Here is a 20,477-nt window from a genome sequence, read left to right as displayed (position 1 = left end):
CAGTTATTTAGAATATACGTTAATGACTTGTGGACATAGAAAGTGAACTCACGATAGCCTTGCTTGCAGATAACACAAAAATAGGTGGGAAGGTAAGTGATGACGACTCAGTCTGCAGAGGGATACAGCAAGTGAGCGAACATTCGGCAGAAGGAATGTAATGTGGGGAAATGCGCACCTATGCACTTGGAGAAAAGAGGAGCTGAATATTATTTAAAGTGAGAAAGACTGTAGTAACAGAGGGACTTAAAGAGTCTCTTGTGCCAAAATCACAAAAAGCTAGCATCCCAGTTAAGTGAGCAATAGGGAAGGCAAACAGATTTCCTTTACCTTTAGAGGAAACGGAGTATAAAAATAGCAAACTCTTACTGAAACGATTAAAGGCACTTGTCAGAGCACAGCTGAAATAGTGTGGAAAGTTTTGGCGCCTTTATCTAAGTAAGCAAAGATGTCCTGGCATTGGAGACAGTCCAGAGAAGGGTCTCTAGGTTGATCCCAGGTTTGGAGGAACTCTCTTAGGAAGGAAGGTTGAGAAACGCACAGTGGTTAGCACTGCTGCCTCACAGCGCCAGAGATCCGGGTTCAATTCCCGCCTCAGGCGACTGTCTGTGTGGAGTTTGCACGTTCTCCCCGTGTCTGCGTGGGTTTCCTCCGGGTGCTCCGGTTTCCTCCCACAGTCCAAAGATGTGCAGGTCAGGTGAATTGGCCATGCTAAATTGCCCGTAGTGTTAGGTAAGGGGTAAATGTAGGGGTATGGGTGGGTTGCGCTTCGGCGGGGCGGTGTGGACTTGTTGGGCCGAAGGGCCTGTTTCCACACTGTAAGTAATCTAATCTAATCTAAAACCTGCAAGATCCAGAGGAGACTTGACAGTCCAGATGTGGATTACCTTCCCCTGTGGCAAAGTCATGGACCAGAGGACACCATCTCACAAAGAAGGGGTCTCCCATTTAAAACAGGTGAGGAATTTCTTATGAAGGCAGTGAATCTTTACAGAGATCTGACAAGACTGCATCGTTAAACCTATTCAAGGCTGAAATATACAGATCTTTAATCAGTAGGGAACTCAAAGGTTATGGGGCAGTGGGGCGGGGAGGGTGCAAGGCAAGCAAGTGGAGTTGAGGATTGTCAAATCAGCCAATCACTCATCAAAAGGTACACCAGAATCAACAAGGACAATGGTGCATTCCTGCTCTTACATCTTATGGTCATCTTCCATTTCTCAGGTCACTTGTAACATTTTCCTTGTCTACTGGCCGATGGGCTATTACCAGCTGAAGAAATGCAGTGGGGGGGGGGGCTTTTGCAGTCAGGAGACTGACCATGTCTGCATTTCTCTTCTCGCCCTTCGTATCCACTTCACTGTTATCCAGCCAATCAGGGATGGACCAGTACTTGGGCGTCTAATATTGTAGAAATGGTCTACCGAATGAATCAATGAAAGCCTGAAAGCTCTCCCTCTTTGTGCCATAATCACTGCGATCTCAATACATCATCAAGACAAACTGTTAAATAGATGGAACAATGGCACTATACAAAAAGAATAACCATTCGGCTGAGGTTAAACAATTGGTGATTACTCTGCAATATTGATTCTTTTGAGGGGTGGGGGAGATGATGGTATACAAGGAACCTCAATTATCCAACATTCTGTTTTGTGATCACATTTTCTCAAGGTGGTGTGCACGCAAGTTGTCAAACCCAAATCAAGAGGATCATTGCATCATGCATTGATAGATGAACAAAATATATATTTTGAATGAACGGTAGAACGCAGCAGAATTGGTGTAACAGTTTTAAAAAAAATTAAAAGACACAGAAACAAGCCCGAGATACCAACAGAGCAGCTCGCCAAACAGTAACAAGGGGGAGACGGGCCAATTCCGGATCCGATCATCACCAGGTCGGTTTTCACTTTACAGCAGTCTTTGGAATGGAAAGGCATCTTCCGAGACGGGGAAAAAACAATAATCGATCGGGTGGAGGAGACGGTCCGTCACAAGGAAGTGGGAGGAATGCAAGTGGACCGGATAAAGCACTGCAAAGTGGGGCTGAGGAGGAGGAGGAAGAGGGGGGCAGCAAGTTGGGAAGGGCAAACTGAGGAGAGAGTTGGCTTACGATTCCGAACGGGACGCTTCGGATTTTAAAACAGGGAGTCCAGTGATCCGTCCCCTCAGTGAACAACGATCGCCGCAGCTGGCGGGGTGTTTGCAGCAATGACAGTCTCTGGCAACGCGTAGACACCGCCTCTCCCCACGGCTCTGTGCTGCTCACAAGCTCCCCTTCTCACCCTCTCCCGGCTGGGCTTGGACAGCTGCCGGACGTTTAAGGCTCGTGTCCGAAGGTTCTACAAACGCCGAGAGCACCCACACCGCTCTCCGCCAGCCCAGTGACAGCACACGCACCTGAAACCCACTCCGGGGGGGGGGGGGGGGTCAACACAGGCAAACTCTAGGAGGGGGGCACCCGCCCACTTCACTGCTGCCCAACCCAGCTGTGTCACCCACTTGCCCCAATAAACTCCCCACAAGCCGGCCTGTGCCCCTGATGCTGTGTGAAACTGCACTTCAGCAACTATCCACTTTCCTCCGCCCCCTCACTTCCCAAAACCCCTCTGACAGTGATAGACGGAGTTATATGCAAACTAGGAGGATTATAGACCCCAAGCCTCCCCAGTACAAACCCCATCAGCATACAAGTCTTGCCATCCACCCCCCTCCCGGCCTCCCCACCCGCCCCACCTACTTACCCGAAAAGTACTCCACTGCTTTGTTTAGACCACACAGCCTTCAGCTGAACCGAAGGGTTCCCACATCTCAAGAGCTACCTTTACCCTCTGCTGTCTCCTTCCCACCCACCCCTCCCTCCCGAAATCCCGGCCCCAAACATACCATGTGAATGAGGCTGAAGCTTCTGTGAAGGCCAAGGTGCCTCCATGCTCTCCCCGTTCCTGTCTACCCCCCCAGAGACCCCACCCATCCTCTCCACAATATAGCCTGCACTGGTATTTGGTTGCTAACACGCACAAGGAATATTGCAGTGCCTCAACAGCCCCCACCCAACTCCCACCCTCCCCTGAAGTATAGAAATGTGTGTACTGGCATTAAGTATGTTACAGCTGTTGGTCGACTCCTGTGGTTTAAGGCGATTTTTTTGTTTTTGGAAGAGCCACATGCTGGAAGTATTGCAGGTCACTATAAGAAGGGGTTGGTAGATGTGCTTCCTGCTGCAAACTGTCCAGTCGGGGTTCCAGTCTTCACAGCGAGAAGGGAGAGAGGGAGGGAGGGAGGGAGAGAGGGAGGGAGGGAGAGGGAGGGAGAGGGAGAGAGGGAGGGAGAGGGAGGGAGAGAGAGGGAGGGAGAGAGAGGGAGGGAGAGGGAGGGAGGGAGAGAGGGAGAGAGGGAGAGAGAGCGAGAGAGGGAGGGAAGGAGAGAGAGCGAGAGGGAGAGAGAACAGGAGGGAGGGAGAGAGGGAGGGAGAGAGGGAGGGAGGGAGAGAGGGAGGGAGGGAGAGAGGGAGAGAGGGAGAGAGGGAGAGAGGGAGAGAGGGAGAGAGGGAGAGAGGGAGAGAGGGAGAGAGGGAGAGAGGGAGAGAGGGTGGGAGGGAGGGAGGGTGGGAGGGAGGGAGGGAGGGAGGGAGGGAGGGAGGGAGCGGGAGGGAGGGAGGGAGGGAGGGAGGGAGCGGGAGGGAGGGAGAGCGGGAGGGAGGGAGATCGTGAAAGCAAGAGAAAAGGTGAGGGTGTTCAAGAAAATGAAACCAAGATAGTGAGTGAACAAGATACAGCAAGGTCAAAACCCAGTGAGAGCAAACACAAGACAGTTAGTCAGATGGGAGCGAGAATGAGTGGGTGCAAGAGCAGGAATGGGAACGAGAGCATGGAAGAGATGGCAGAAGAGGGGAAGAGATAGCAAGCGGGCAGAGGGCGAGACAGCGGGCATGACAGGGAGCAACAGACAGATATGAAGAGTGATAGAGATATAGTGACAGATATAAAAAGATGGATATAGAGTGAAAGTATATACACACACACACATTGTGACAGACAGAAAATGAATGCAAGTAAAATTGAGGGAGAAAGAGAGAAAAAAAGAGAGGGAGAGAGAAAGAGAGGGGGGAGGGGGGAGAGAGAGAGAGGGGGGGAAAGGGGAGGGGGAGAGAGAGAAAGAAAGAGGAAGAGAGGGGAGGGAGAGAAAGGGGGGGAGAGAGAGAAAAAAAGAGGGAGGGAGGGAAGGAGGGAGGAAGGGAGGGAGGAAAGGAGGGAGGAAAGGAGGGAGGAAGGGAGGGAGGAAGGGAGGGAGGAAGGGAGGGAGGAAGGGAGGGAGGGAGGAAGGGAGGGAGGAAGGGAGGGAGGAAGGGAGGGAGGAAGGGAGGGAGGGAGGAAGGGAGGGAGGGAGGGAGGAAGGGAGGGAGGGAGGAAGGGAGGGAGGAAGGGAGGGAGGAAGGGAGGGAGGAAGGGAGGGAGGAAGGGAGGGAGGGAGGGAGGAAGGAAGGGAGGAAGGAAGACAGACAAACAAAGAGAGGGAGAGGGAGGGTGAGGGAGAGAGGGAGGGTGAGAGAGACAGACACAGAGGGAGGAAAAACATATGATTAACCTCTGGATTATCAGTAACAGTTCTATATTCAGTGACCCACTGCCTGTCTTTTTCTCATTCTTGCCAGAGTGGTGGTTCACCATCCATTAAATAGCTCACCATGACCCCATGCCCAAATGGTCAGTCTTGACTGGTGCCTATTTGACCACAGAGGTAACGTAGCTGAACTTGCTCTCAACATCACGACTGTTTACATAGCAAGCTTATGGGGAGGGATGCTCTTCCAGCACCACACTCACGAAACTTCATTATACCCCTGGTCAGGTTTCCTTTTAAAGGACATCTATTTCCCACACCTCTGGCTGCATTTCACCTTCGAATGGATCACATGTTCCTCCAAATTCCAACACACTCTCAGTTGAAGACAAATGCTGGATAAACTGATGAGGAAGGAGGGAACAGACGGGTATACCGATTGGATATGAAGATGGGGTGGAAAACAGCATGGAGCAGAAAGGCCACAGGACCTGGTACGGTGGGGAAAGATCCCACACTGAGGTAACAAAACTCAATAAAACATCGTTCCAACTAAAGGATAAAAGCTCTGCCAGGATTTAAACAGAATCAATGCTGACTGGCTACATTCCCCCACTTCCCCCCCCCAACCCCAGGCTGGAAAACCTGGCACACAGGAACACGCACTCAGGATAAGGTTTTGGACCGAGTTGTGCACTTAATGGGATTGTGACCTTTGAACCTCAGAGTGCTGCGGATGCTCAGTTGTTGATTACGGTAAAGACTGAGATCAATCAACATTTCAATTCTCAGCGAGTTTTGAGAAGATTTGTAGCTCAGGTTGAGGTTTCGGATGTAGGTTTGCTCGCTGAGCTGGAAGGTTCATTTCCAGACGTCTCGTCGCCGTTCTAGGTAACATCTTCAGTGGGCCTCAGGCGAAGCACTGCTGAAAATTCCTGCTTTCTATTTATGTGTTTGGGTTTCTTTGGGTTGGTGAGGCCACTTCCCGTGGTGAGGCCACTTCCCGTGGTGAGGCCACTTGCCGTGGTGAGGTCACTTGCCGTGGTGAGGTCACTTGCCGTGGTGAGGTCACTTGCCGTGGTGAGGTCACTTGCCGTGGTGAGGTCACTTGCCGTGGTGAGGTCACTTCCCGTTCCTTTTCTCAGGGGGTGATCGATAGGGTCTAACTCAATGTGTTTGTTGACATCAACAGAGAAAAGGAATAGGAAGTGACTTCACCACAGGAAATACCATCACCACAGGAAATGGCATCAAGCCAAAGAAACCCAAACATATAAATAGAAAGCAGGAATTTTCAGCAGTGCTTTGCCTGAGGCCCACTGAAGATGTTACCTAATAGGATAACGAAACGTCTGGAAATGAACCTTCCAGCTCAGCGAGCAAACCTACATCCAAAATTTCAATTTTCAAGTGGGAAAGTAGTGTAGAAGCACAAAATCTAAATTGACTGTACTGACTGGTGTTGGAGGATTAAGAGGCTGAAGGCCTACTGTTATTCATCTTTCCAATGCTCTAATTGCCTATGGTCTGTTGCTATGGCCAGATCAGCCCAGCTATTCCATGTCTATCGACGACTCACCCTCCCCATAGATCAGGGCTTCCCAAAATCTCATGGCAGCAATGGCGCTGTGTCTCTCGGAGTTACAGTAATTGTTCCCTCCCCACCCCCAGCACAAGCAGTGGCTTCCAGACCATTCTCATTCACTGCGGAAAAACTCAGACCTTTGACACACTGCCACATCAGCTGCCCAAAACCACGAGCCTGTGTCCCCTTCATCCTTGTGCCAGCTGACGGAAGCTCTCTTTCGTCTGCCTTCTTCCAAACCTCTCGTGATCTCACACACCTCGATCAAATCCTCCCCTCAATGGCTTTCTCACTGGGCAGAGCAAGCCCAACTTCTCCGACCCAACCATGTCACGAGAACCTCTCATTCCCTGGAACCAACTGGGGACGTCTCACATCCTTCGCATAGCGTGGGGACCAGAACTGGACACGCGGCTCGAGTTTGGACGTAGATGCATCTTTGTCTAGCCCTATAAGGGTCTGAAGAAGAGGTACCTCACCTCCTTGCAAACAGCGTAACAACCAAGCAATTCACAACAGGTTCAAGACAATTCAGAGCCGTGAGGTTATGCTGCAGCTCTATCGAACCCTGGACAGACTACTATGGAACACTATTGTTCAGTTCTGGTTGCCTCATTATCGGAAGGATGTGGAAGCTTTAGAGAGGAAATTTGCCAGAATGCTGCCTGGACTAGAGGGCAGATCTTATGTTGAACGGTTGAGGGAGCTAGGGCTTTTCTCATTGGAACGAAGGAACATGAGAGGTGACTTGATAGAGGTGTACAAGATGATGAGGGGCAGAGTGGATAGCCAGAGACATTTTCCCAGGACGGAAATGAGGGGGCATAATTTTAAGGTGCTTGGAGGAAGGTTTTGAGGAGTTGTCAGAGGGAGGTGCTGGGTGCGTGGAATGCACCGCCATCAGTGGGAGTAGAGTCAGAGACATGAGGGACATTTAAGAGACTCTTAGATAGGCACATGGATGACAGTAAAATAAAGGGTGCGTAGGTTAGTTTGATCTTAGAGTAGGATAGAAGGCCAGTACAACATCGAGGGCTGAAGGGCCTGTACAGTGCTGTACTGTTCTGTGAGACAGAGCAGTCTGAGTAGGTGAGGCAGGGACATTGAGTGAATCCTGACAGTGACCTTATTTTTTTTTTGCACATAACCTCTGGTTTCAGTTTCATGCTGCCCTGAGCCCCAAAACCAGAGCTCGTGGCTCCGCAGATTGGGACTCCGAGCTTGCCAGCATGCGGTTCCTTAATCCAGTCCCATTCACTTTACCCAGCTTTACACATTACAGCTCATCTTCGCTCCCGTTGAAAGCAGTCAGTGTGGCACATACCATAAATGGGTTGCTGGGCACTCCACCTCCTTGTAGCAATGGACCCATCATGTGTGGCATTCCTTTCGATTGCCCAAAGGCACCAAACCCAGCACCTACACACACCAGAAACAGGCAGAAAACGGAATAATACATATCACTGCACTGAAAAGATAAGTATATATTGGAAGCTTCTCCTCTCTCTCTCTCTCTCATCTGGACAGGAGTGCCGCGTTTCAAATGGTCACAGCTATTTATCACAGGATAGGAACGGGTGTTGATTGTTTGGTGAGACGACTCTGTGGTTGAGACACTGACATGGACACAAACTCCCTTAGCTCCCAGGTCGTTATTAGAAAAAGAATGGAGAGGGGCGAGATTTCGATCCCCTTTCAAATATTGTTCCCCACATAGCCCCCAAGTCTGGCTTACACTTTAGGGCACTGCCCTCTTGTTGTGGAGTCCGCTTGGGTGGAGCATCAAGAGAAGATTAGATTAGATTAGATTAGATTACTTACAGTGCGGAAACAGGCCCTTCAGCCCAACAAGTCCACACGCCCCGCCGAAGCGCCACCCACCCATACCCCTACATCTACCCCTTACCTACACTACGGGTAATTTAGCATGGTCAATTCACCTGACCCGCACATCTTTGGATTGTGGGAGGAAACCGGAGCACCCGGAGAAAACCCACGCAGACACGGGGAGAACGTGCAAACTCCACACAGTCAGTCGCCTGAGGCGGGGAATTGAACCCGGATCTCTGGCGCTGTGATGCAGCAGTGCTAACCACTGTGCCACCGTGCCACCCACGGTTGCAAGTTGGTTGCAAGTTAGTTACACACACAGTTGCAAGTTGGTTGCAAGTTAGTTACACACACCCCCAACCCCCAAAACACCCCCCCCCCTCCGTCACCTCCCCGCTGTCATTTAAACCCTTGGAGAGACCCATTCAGCGCTCCAACCCCAGCACACCCTCTCCGTCATGGACAATGTGGCAGCTTGGCTTTTCTATCGTGACAGACATTACCATTTTGTTGCTGAGCAAATCCTTGCTGCTGCAGGAATGACTGCTGCTGGGCAAAAGCCTGTTGTTGTTGCTGCTGCTGGCTGTATCCTTGCTGCTGAGGGAAGGCCTGTGGCTGAGCGAACACATGCTGCTGTTGTTGCTGCGGCTGCTGCTGCGAGAAGGGATGCTGCGGGAATCCGGCGAACCCCCCTGGGACTGAGGTAGGTCCGTACCCTGGTGGCACTCCACTGTACATTGGAGCTGAACGAAAACAAACATGTGCATTACTGCAGAGACTCCTGCCTTCCCCCAACCAGCGCTGGAACACAACGGAGGTCAGCATTTTTGAAGAAATCTTATCACGGGAGAATGTTGTGAACGTTCTCCGACAGTCAGCCCACACTGGACCCACTGACGGTTCTGGGCACCATGTGCTGAGCATCCAAGCTCCACGACTCTCAACGCACAAGGAGAGAGCAGGAACCCAGCCATTCTGCAGCCAAAGGTGGCAGGTCAGCCTGTCGGCCTCACAGTCCCCCTGGATCGGCATTCAGTCCTCCAGCTTCCTCAAACACTCACAGAGTCAGAGAGATGTACAGCATGGAAACAGACCCTTCGGTCCAACCCGTCCATGCTGACCAGATATCCCAACTCAATCTCGTCCCACCTGCCAGCACCCGGCCCATATCCCTCCAAACCCTTCCTATTCATATACCCATCCAAATGCCTCTTCAATGTTGTAATTGTACCAGCCTCCACCACATCCTCTGGCAGCTCATTCCATACACGTACCACCCTCTGTGTGAAAAAGTTGCCCCTTAGGTCTCTTTTATATCTTTCCCCTCTCACCCTAAACCTATACCCTCTAGTTCTGGACTCCCCCACCCCAGGGAAAAGACTTTGTCTATTTACCCTATCCATGCCCCTCATAATTTTGTAAACCTCTATAAGGTCACCCCTCAGCCTCTGACGCTCCAGGGAAAACAGCCCCAGCCTGTTCAGCCTCTCCCTGTAGCTCAAATCCTCCAACCCTGGCAACATCCTTGTAAATCTTTTCTGAACCCTTTCAAGTTTTGCAACATCTTTCCGATAGGAAGGAGACCAGAATTGCACACAATATTCCAACAGTGGCCTAACCAATGTCCTGTACAGCCGCAACATGACCTCCCAACTCCTGTACTCAATACTCTGACCAATAAAGGAAAGCATACCAAACACCTTCTTCACTATCCTATCTACCTGTGACTCCATTTTCAAGGGGCTATGAACCTGCACTCCAAGGTCTCTTTGTTCAGCAACACTCCCTAGGACCTTACCATGAAGTGTATAAGTCCTCGAGTGCAACAGAGAAAGCCACACTCTCGTACGAACCCGTGGGGGCTCAATACGGTCAAAAGGTTACCCGAGTCAGCAGCTGCCTTCTGATGGCACTCCGCGAACTGAATCGCAATGACTGCCTGTCGTGACGCAGGCACAGCCTCTGGCCAGGTGTCAACCTTGGGTGTTACTGGAGCTGCAGGTGGGAAGTTACCCATCATGCTCGTAGCTTGCCCAACATCTACAAGGCAAGTCAGGAGCGTGACGGAACACTCTCTGCTTGGACGCAGCTCCAACGCCACTCCAGAAGCTTGACACCATCCCGGGCAAAGCAGCTTGACTGGGACCACACCCCTCCACCAGCGTCACCCAGTCGTGAGCAGCGTATTCTATCGACAAGACGCCTCACCAAGGCTCGTTCAACAGCACCTTCCAAACCCACGACCGCTTCCATGTAGAAGGACAAGGGCAGCAGACACACAGAAACATCACCACACCTCCAAGTCACTTCCCCATCCCAACTTGAAAATACATCGCTGGTCAAAACCCTTCCCCTAAAAGCACTGTGGGATATAACCTCATCCCACGTACTTCAGCTGTTCAAGACTTTGAACCCGAACACTTTCTCCAGGGCAATTAGGGACGGGTAATAAACGCTAGCAACAACATTGACACACCAAGTACACAAAAGAGTTTAAAAGAAAGTATTCCGAGATGATCTGCGTGCAGAAAAAGCAAGCAGGTAATGTGGAGAATTTACCAGAAAATCCGAGCACAGAACAAAATTATGACTGTACATACTGCAGCATGGATACAACATCCACCAATATTTTCTGAGAGTCAATATTCCAACCCGTCATGGCCCTGAACTCCAACTCCTCTTAACGTTTCCCACTATAAACCTGACTGCACTGGGCAAGCTTTGGCCATCTGTCCAAATCGCATTTCATTTCAGACTGTTGCTGTGGCCCACTCTACCACACTTGGCCACATTGAAGGTGCTATATTAATGCAGTGGCTATTCTGATGATATTGCCGAACAACCTCTTCACACAGCGAAACACAGAAACACCAGGCAGTATGCAGCGTGTGCGGCATTCACTGATGCTTCGGATGGACAGGATTACTTTGAAATGCTCGATTAGAAATCTGACCACTTTATCATCTCCCAGACTGCAGGGCGTGACCTCCCTGGAATCGAGGGGGGCATGACGGCTTTGGGAAGCAGGGAGTATCCCCCTGGCTGATGCCCAGTACACCGCTTTGGTCCAAGTGCGCATTGGAAGGGGGCTGAGCCGGCTCAGGAAAAGACGGACATTTCTGCAAAGAGTTGGCAGGGAGCCAAGGAAAAGGTGACCCGGGAATGGTCAATGAGCTCAGGAGGCAGGGAACTGTCAGAGAAGGTGAGAAAACCGCAGGTTAGCACTACTTCCCACCAACCAGAGAGAAAGAGACACAGAGAGGCTCCAAAGACTCACCTGGTGCCATTCCGTTGGTCTGGAAGGGGTTGGTAGAAGCAGCTTGTGCTGTGGCAGTAGGAGCAGCAAACGGATTACTGAAAGCTAAAACGCAGGAAAGAGAGAGAGAGAGGGAGAGAGAGAGAAAGAGAGAGAAGGAGGAAGAGACAGGGAAAAAAAATTGGAGGAGAGAGTGATTAGTGATGTACAGCGAACAATACATTTCACTGGGGACAGCAACCAAGCACAAAGTGTTGACACAACCCCCACATACATGAAGCTCAGTCCCTCAGAGGTGCAGTGGCTTCTTAAAGAAATATCCCCGAACTCAGCATGCAAAGAAAGTAGGTCGGCCTTTCGAGGGGATCGAGGAGGAGAGGGGTGGGGACAGGGGTAGAAGAGGCAATATACACTAGGGAGGGTTAACATGTGAACAGCAAGAAGAATAAACAGTAAAACTTGAACCGTTTATCAATACCTCCAAAGCTCGAAGCATTCGCGGTGCCAGCTTGCTGTGTAGGCACTTGGCTCCCACTCATCGTCCCAGAAATACTGAAACCAAAGGAAGAATGAGAGAAACTGTGAGCAATTAGAAATTTCATCCACTTGGGGTGGCACGGTGGCTCAGTGGTTAGCGCAGCTGCCTCTCAGCGCCAGGGACCTGGGTTCAATTCCAGCTCAGGCTACAGTCTGTGGAGTTTGCACATTCTACCTGTGTCTGCATGGGTTTCCTCCCACAGTCAAAAGATCTGCAGATTAGGGTGGATTGGCCATGTTCAATTACCCCATAGTGTTCAGGGATGTGTAGGTTAGGGTGGATTGGCCGTGTTAAATTACCCCATAGTGTTCAGGGATGTATATGTTAGGGTGGGTTGGCCGTGTTAAATTACCCCATAGTGTTCAGGGATTTGTAGGTTAGGGTGGATTGGCCGTGTTAAATTACCCCATAGTGTTCAGGGATGTGTAGGTTAGGGTGGGTTGGCCATGCCAAATTACCCCACAGTGTTCAGGGATGTGTAGATTACAGTGGATTGACCACGTTCAATTACCCCATAGTATTCAGGGATGTGTAGGTTAGGGTGGGTTGGCCATGCTAAATTACCCCATAGTGTTCAGGGATGTGTGGGTTAGGGTGGATTGGCCATGCTAAATTACCCCATAGTGTTCAGGGATGTGTAGGTTAGGGTGGATTGGCCATGCTAAATTACCCCATAGTGTTCAGGGATGTGTAGGTTAGGGTGGATTGGCCATGCTAAATTACCCCATAGTGTTCAGGGATGTGTAGGTTAGGGTGGATTGGCCATGCTAAATTACCCCATAGTGTTCAGGGATGTGTGGGTTAGGGTGGATTGGCCATGCTAAAATACCCCATAGTGTTCAGGGATGTGTGGGTTAGGGTGGATTGGCCGTGCTAAATTACCCCATAGTGTTCAGGGATGTGTGGGTTAGGGTGGATTGGCCGTGCTAAATTACCCCATAGTGTTCAGGAATGTGTGGGTTAGGGTGGATTGGCCGTGCTAAAATACCCCATAGTGTTCAGGGATGTGTGGGTTAGGGTGGATTGGCCGTGCTAAAATACCCCATAGTGTTCAGGGATGTGTAGGTTAGGGTGGGTTGGCCATGCTAAATTACCCCATGGTGTTCAGGGATGTGTAGGTTAGGGTGGATTGGCCGTGCTAAATTACCCCATAGTGTTCAGGGATGTGTAGGTTAGGGTGGATTGGCCGTGCTAAATTACCCCATAGTGTTCAGGGATGTGTAGGTTAGGGTGGATTGGCCATGCTAAATTACCCCATAGTGTTCAGGGATGTGTGGGTTAGGGTGGATTGGCCATGCTAAAATACCCCATAGTGTTCAGGGATGTGTAGGTTAGGGTGGGTTGGCCATGCTAAATTACCCCATAGTGTTCAGGGATGTGTAGGTTAGGGTGGATTGGCCGTGCTAAATTACCCCATAGTGTTCAGGGATGTGTAGGTTAGGGTGGATTGGCCATGCTAAATTACCCCATAGTGTTCAGGGATGTGTAGGTTAGGGTGGATTGGCCATGCTCAATTACCCCATAATGTTCAGGCATGTGTAGGTTAGGGTGAATTGGCCGTGGGAAATTACCCCATAGTGTTCAGGGATGTGTAAGTTAGGTGCATAAGTCAGGGGTAAATATAGGATATGGAAATTAGTCCGTGTGGGTTAGTCTTTGGAGGGTCTGTGTGGACGTGTTGGGCCGAAGGACCTGTTTCCACACTGTAGGGAATCTATAAATTCTATTCTATAAAGAGAGAGGCACCTTTACTCTCTGCTTAATCCTATGCTTCATGTGCCATGGGATGGAGACGGTGTAAAGAGAGCTTTCCTCTGTATCTAACCCTGTGCTGTATCTGCCCTATCACAAAGACAGGGAGGACCCAACACAGGGAGAAGAACGTTGGTGCACAGTCAACACTGGGAATCCTCAACACTGGGAATCCTCAACATTGACTCAGGACCACATGAAATCTTATGGCATCAGGTCAAACATGAAGAAGAAAACCTTGCACTATTACACCTATCCCTTTCCTCCGTGTTGAGTGTCACTTGGAGGAATTTTGAAGGTGACAAGGGAACAAAAGATGTTCTGGTTGGGGAATTTCAAAGTTCATTACCACAAGTGACTCGGAGCAGCACTGCTGATGGGAGTTGACTGTACTAAAGAGCTTTGCTATTCGACTGGGTCTGCAGCATGTGGTGATGGAAACAAGAGGGAGAAAAGTATATATTTTTCCTCGCCAATCTGCCTGCCAGACATGCATCTGTCTATGACAGTATCCGTTAAGAGTGACCACTGCATAGCCCCCTTATGCAGCCTTCACAGAGGACACCTTCCAACGTGTTGTGTGGCATGATCACAATGTCAAATGGGACAGAATAGGAACAGATCTAGCAAATTAAGACCAGGCACACATGGGCCATCAATAGCAGCAGAAGTACGTTCAGCCACAATATGCAATCTCAAAGCCCATCATATCCCCTACTCAACCATACCATCAAGTACGGGGATTGAGTGTGGTTCAAAGGAGAGTGCAGGGGGTGCCGGAAGCCGCACCAGGCATAGCTAAAAATCGAGTGAAGCTGCAAAATATTCGCCTATCGAGCAGCAAGGTTGCAGAGCAAGTTTTAGCATCAGCAAGCATACAGTAACCTCTGCGCAAACAATGATTTAAATCTACGCTGCAGCTTTCAGGGCAGCACTACAAGTGCTCCAGGCGACAGGTTCCATTCCACCCACAGGCATGGAGCCTGCTTATTCTCCCCATCTGCTTCGGTATCCTTCCTCAGTCCAAAGAGGTGTAGGTTAGGTGGATTAGCCATGGGGCTACAGCGATAGGGTCGGGGCATGGGTTTGGCACGATGCTCTTCAGAGGGTCAGTGTGGACTCAAGGGGCCAAATGGCCTGCTTCCACACTGTGGGAATTCTAGGATTCACTTTGGCTTTACGGGCGATTGTCAGTTGTATTTTTAACTACTGCACTAGAGGTTTTAATATGGAAAAGGATGAGGTTTATTTTCCTAAAATGGTAGTTTTCAAAAATTATTTTACCCTGGACTTGAGCTTGGATTGTCAATAGTTTGTTAAAGAAACTTATAATGACAGTGTTTACAACAAATAGAAGAAAAACAAAGCAGGTAAAATTGGGAAACGGCAAAGAAATCCTTTAGCTACCTGATAATTAGATTAGATTAGATTACTTACAGTGTGGAAACAGGCCCTTCGGCCCAACAAGTCCACACTGACCCTCCGAAGCGTAACCCACCCAGACCCACTCCCCTACATTTACCCCTTCACCTAACACGATGGGCAATTTATCGTGGCCAATTCACCCTAACCTGCACATCTTTGGACTGTGGGAGGAAACCGGAGCACCCGGAGGAAACTCATGCAGACGCGGAGAGAACGTGCAAACTCCACACAGACAGTCGCCTGAGACGGGAACTGAACCTGGGTCTCTGGCGCTGTGAGGCAGCAGTGCTAACCACTGTGCCACCCTGAAGACAAGCTCCAGGGATCCCCAGAATCACAGACACCAGGCTTCAGCCAAAGCGATTCTTTCCAAGTGATATATCAGGTTGAACACCCCCTGACAACTACCTCAGCAGCAAGTGTGCCCCCTACAGCTTCTCATCAACTGCACCGATTGGTTGGAGCGGCAGTCGGACACACCTATCAGCATGCAGGAGGTGGAAAGGGTCATAGCTCGGAGTTTCAGGGACATGGCCACACCCAAGGTTGTGGTTCTTGGATAAATGGCTGCCAGGCAGTGCAGGCAGTCAGTACAGCAATCTCCTGTGGCTACGCGCTCTCAAACAGGTATAGTGTTTTGGATTCTGTTGGGGGTGGTGTGCCTGTGCCCGTGCCCGCTCAGAGACATCCTCGACCCTGGCACCAGGAAGGCAACACACCATGCTGCCTCGTAGCCTCAAAGGCACCTGCCTGTGCCCCGACCACAGAGTCGTATTCATCCCTGTACTTTGACCCTTCCTGCTGTATTACAGAGCCAGCTGTGGTGCCACTCCTCTGGCTGCTGCCATCGCCAAACCCTGATAGGCAAATCACCCCGAACAGCATTCAAAACAGTTGAGAGCGCGTAGCCACAGGAGATTGCTGTACTGACTGCCTGCCCTGCCTGGCAGCCATTTATCCAATAACCCCAACCTTGGGTGTGGCCATGTCCCTGAAACTCCGAGCTATGAACCTTTCCACCTCCTGCATGCTGATAGGTGCGTACAACTGCCATTCCAACCAATCCCTGCAGTCGATGAGAAGCTCCGGGGGGGGGGGCATAATTGCGACAGAGGTAGTTGTCAGGGATGTTCAAACTGATGTCGTGTGGCTGAAGACAAGTGACTGTGATGCTGGGGACCTCTGGAGAAAGGGCAGAGTGATCAACCAGAGGTCACGGTCTATACTGGAAATAACACCATAGTTGGGGGGGGGGGGGGGGTTGGGGGAGGTGGGAGATAAGGTCCTGCCAAAGAAATTTCAGCTAAGTTAAAATGCAGAACCCCTTGGGTTATAATCTCAAAAATATTAGCCGTGCCACATGCTAGTGAGGCCAGAAATAGGAAGACAGTACAGGTGAATAACGTGTCTGGTGTAGGAGGGAGGGACTCATATCTGGATTGTTGGAATCTCTTCCAGGGACAGGTAGGACCAGCACAAAAAGGGACAAAATTGAGGGGCATCAAGATCTTTGTGGGGAATTTTGCTAGTACCACTTGGGAGGGTTGAAGTGAGTATGGCAGGGAGGTGGGAACCAGTCAAGTTGTTAGAAAATTCATAGGGTGAACAAGCAGGATCAGTTTAATGAACAAAGCAGGACTAATAAAAACATTTACTCAGTAAGCCAGAAGGGAGAAATAATAAAAAGATGAAGGACAGACCGAAAAAGGATAGATCAGGGCTTTTTTTTTAAGAAGGCTCAATGTTAAATCCAATGGATATCCAAACAAATACAGGGGCTCAGGTGTACAGTTCTTCAAAATGCTTGAATGGGTGCAGAAAATAGTCAAGGCAGCTAATGGAATATTGTCTTTCATATCTAAAGGGTTGTAGTATAGGGGTGCAAATATTATGCTGCAGTAATACAAAACCCTAATTACACACCACTTAGAGTACTGTGTGAAAGTGAGGTCTGCAGATGCTGGAGATTAGCATCGAGAGTGAGGTGCTGGAAAAGAACAACAGATCAGGCAGCATCTGAGGTGCAGGAGAGTCGATGTTTCGGGCAAAAGCCCTTCATCAAGAATGTGTACGTGTGGGTACCACATCTTAGAATGTATGTTTTGACCTTGGAGGGAGTTCAAAACAGGTCTCCAAGAATGAAACTCTTGGACTTCAGGGGTTAGTTTATGAAAAGAGATTAGACAAATTAAGTCTTCATTCTCTTGAATTTAGAAGGTTATGGGGTGATCCAATGGTGGTCCTCAGGACATCATCAGGGAAAGACAGGATCAATAACAATAAATTACTTCCACGGTTGACGATTCTAGAACTAGGGGCATAATAAATGGATGAGGCCCATTCATAAGAGATGTTAAAAAGCAATTCTACACACAAAGAGAAGGGGAAGTTTGGAATTCAATTCCTCAAATGGCTGCCAATGCTAATGCTAAGTCAATTGTTTAATTTAAATCTGAGATGACAAACTTTTATTAAGCAAGTGTATGAATCGATATGGAGACAGATCAAACAGATCATATTGAACAACAGAGCAGCCCGAGGAGTGAAATGGCCTACTTGTGTTCCAAAGAAATGGTTGGAGGCACTGGATACTGCAAAGGCTATCGGCCCTGACAACAATCTGCCTATTATACTGAAGACGTGTGTGCCAGAACTTGTCGTACCCCCTGCCGAGCTGTTCCAGTACAAGCACACCCCTGGCATCTATCACGATGTGGAGAACTACCCAGGTATAAAAAGCAGGAAACATTCAACCTGGTCATTAATTTCCTAAAGAGTCCACTTTTCAACCAGCAGTAAAGTGGTGGAAGGGGCCACTCATAGTGCTGTCGACTGGCACTGCTCAGCAATAACCTGCTCATGGACACTTGGCTTGTGTTTTGCCAAGGCCATTGCACATTTAATCTCGTTACAGCCTTGGCCCAAACGTGAGACAAAAGAGCTGAAATCCCAGGGGTGAGAAGATCAAGTGACTGCCCGCGACACCAAGGCCACCTCTGACCATGCATGGCATCAAGAAACTCGGGAAAAACAGGACTCAGTGGGAATCGGGGGCATACCCTCTCCTGCTTGGAGTCAATCCCAACACAAAGGAAGATGGCTGCGATTATTCAAGGTCTGTTATCGCAGTTCCAGGACATTTTGCCAAGTCCCTCAGGGCGGACGCTCACTGATGTTCAGGGATGTGTAGGTTAGGGTGGATTGGCCATGTTAAATTACCCCATAGTGTTCAGGGATGTGTAGGTTAGGGTGGATTGGCCATGCTAAATTACCCCATAGTGTTCAGGGATGTGTAGGTTAGGGTGGATTGGCCATGCTAAATTACCCCATAGTGTTCAGGGGTGTGTAGGTTAGAGTGGATTGGCCATGCTAAATTACCCCATAGTATTCAGGGATGTGTAGGTTAGGGTGGATTGGCCATGCTAAATTACCCCATAGTGTTCAGGGATGTGCAGGTTAGGGTGGATTGACCGTGCTAAATTACCCCATAGTGTTCAGGGATGTGTAGTTTAGGGTGGATTGGCCCGTGCTAAATTACCCCATAGTGTTCAGGGATGTGCAGGTTAGGGTGGATTGACCGTGCTAAATTACCCCATAGTGTTCAGGGATGTGTCGTTTAGGGTGGATTGGCCGTGCTAAATTACCCCATAGTTTTCAGGGATGTGCAGGTTAGGGTGGATTGACCGTGCTAAATTACCCCATAGTGTTCAGGGATGTGCAGGTTAGGGTGGATTGACCATGCTAAATTCCCCCATAGTGTTCAGGGATGTGTAGGTTAGGGTGGATTGGCCATGCTAAATTACCCCATAGTGTTCAGGGATGTGTCGTTTAGGGTGGATTGGCCGTGCTAAATTACCCCATAGTTTTCAGGGATGTGCAGGTTAGGGTGGATTGACCGTGCTAAATTACCCCATAGTGTTCAGGGATGTGCAGGTTAGGGTGGATTGGCCGTGCTAAATTACCCATAGTGTTCAGGGATGTGTGGGTTAGGGGAGATCGGCCGTGCTAAATTACCCCATAGTGTTCAGGGATGTGTAGGTTAGGGTGGATTGGCCGTGATAAATTACCCCACAGTGTTCTGGGATGTGTGGGTTAGGGTGGATTGGCCGTGATAAATTACCCCACAGTGTTCAGGGATGTGTGGGTTAGGGGGGATCGGCCATGCTAAATTACCCCATAGTGTTCAGGGATGTGTCGGTTAGGTGCATTTGTCAGGGAAAATGTGGAGTAAGAGGGTAGGGGGAATAGGTCTGGGTGGGTTAATCTTCGGAGGGTTGGTGTGGACTTGCTGGTATGAACAGCCCGTTTCCAGACAGTAGGGAATCTATGTAAGGAGTCTATTCTACTGGCCAAATATGAGAATCCAGGAGCAGGTCAAAGTTGAGAATTCTGTGACTAGTAACTCATCGCCAAGCTTGTCCACAAGACAACAAGTCAGGAGTGCAGTCAGTACTCCCACTTGCTGGATGAGTGTAGCTCCAATACTCAAGCGGTATTGGACCATTTTACCAGGGTAAAGCAGCCAACTCGGTTAATTCTCTGTTCACCAGAGTCAATATTCACTCCCTTCATCAGCGATGCACAGTTGCAGCGCTGTACACCACCTCGACGATGCAGTGCAATAACTCACCGAGACTCCTTTTCAACATCTTTCATACCTTCAAAAACTTCAATCACAAAGGCTGACAAGGACAGCAGACGCATGGAAATACCGCCCACCTGCAAGTTTCACATCACCCTGACTTGAACTATAATCAACATTCCCTGGGTCAAAATCCTAGAACTCTATCCCCAGCAGAACTGTGGGACCCTTGCATGCGAAGGACTGCGGTGGTTCAAGATGGCGACTGACCACCAACTTCTCAAGGGACAAGGTGGCGGCTGACCACCAACTTCTCAAGGGACAAGGTGGCGGCTGACCACCAACTTCTCAAGGGACAAGGTGGCGGCTGACCACCAACTTCTCAAGGGACAAGATGGCGGCTGACCACCAACTTCTCAAGGGACAAGATGGCGACTGACCACCAACTTCTCAAGGGACAAGATGGCGACTGACCACCAACTTCTCAAGGGACAAGATGGGGCCTGACCACCAACTTCTCAAGGGACAAGATGGCGGCTGACCACCAACTTCTCAAGGGACAAGATGGCGACTGACCACCAACTTCTCAAGGGACAAGATGGCGACTGACCTCCAACTTCTCAAGGGACAAGATGGGGCCTGACCACCAACTTCTCAAGGGACAAGATGGGGCCTGACCACCAACTTCTCAAGGGACAAGATGGTGACTGACCACCAACTTCTCAAGGGACAAGATGGCGACTGACCACCAACTTCTCAAGGGACAAGATGGCGACTGACCACCAACTTCTCAAGGGACAAGATGGCGACTGACCTCCAACTTCTCAAGGGACAAGATGGCGACTGACCACCAACTTCTCAAGGGACAAGATGGTGGCTGACCACCAACTTCTCAAGGGACAAGATGGCGACTGACCTCCAACTTCTCAAGGGACAAGATGGC

The 20,477-nt window shown here is 49.8% G+C and overlaps 1 protein-coding gene across 5 annotated transcripts in view; it reads right to left on the bottom strand.

The window, feature by feature from the left end:
• Positions 1 to 1,728: 1,728 nt before the first annotated feature.
• The window catches only part of LOC140492573 (arf-GAP domain and FG repeat-containing protein 1-like), a 101,541-nt gene continuing 82,792 nt past the window's right edge, over positions 1,729 to 20,477 (bottom strand). For 4 of the 5 annotated variants that reach the window (XM_072591541.1, XM_072591544.1, XM_072591542.1 and 1 more), the window contains 5 exons: positions 11,716 to 11,789; positions 11,259 to 11,342; positions 8,485 to 8,724; positions 7,476 to 7,570; positions 1,729 to 3,252 (listed from right to left, as the gene is read on the bottom strand). In XM_072591541.1, coding sequence (XP_072447642.1) covers positions 3,193 to 3,252; positions 7,476 to 7,570; positions 8,485 to 8,724; positions 11,259 to 11,342; positions 11,716 to 11,789 — 553 coding nt within the window. In that variant the 3' untranslated portion in view covers positions 1,729 to 3,192. The remainder of the gene's footprint in view (positions 3,253 to 7,475; positions 7,571 to 8,484; positions 8,725 to 11,258; positions 11,343 to 11,715; positions 11,790 to 20,477) is intronic. The other variant, XM_072591543.1, reaches the window with a different exon arrangement.

The sequence above is a fragment of the Chiloscyllium punctatum genome, chromosome 21 (assembly GCF_047496795.1).
Source record: "Chiloscyllium punctatum isolate Juve2018m chromosome 21, sChiPun1.3, whole genome shotgun sequence".
Lineage (NCBI taxonomy): Eukaryota > Metazoa > Chordata > Chondrichthyes > Orectolobiformes > Hemiscylliidae > Chiloscyllium > Chiloscyllium punctatum.
Note: the sequence above shows the minus strand (reverse complement) of the source record. Positions and strands in the feature narration are given on the sequence as shown.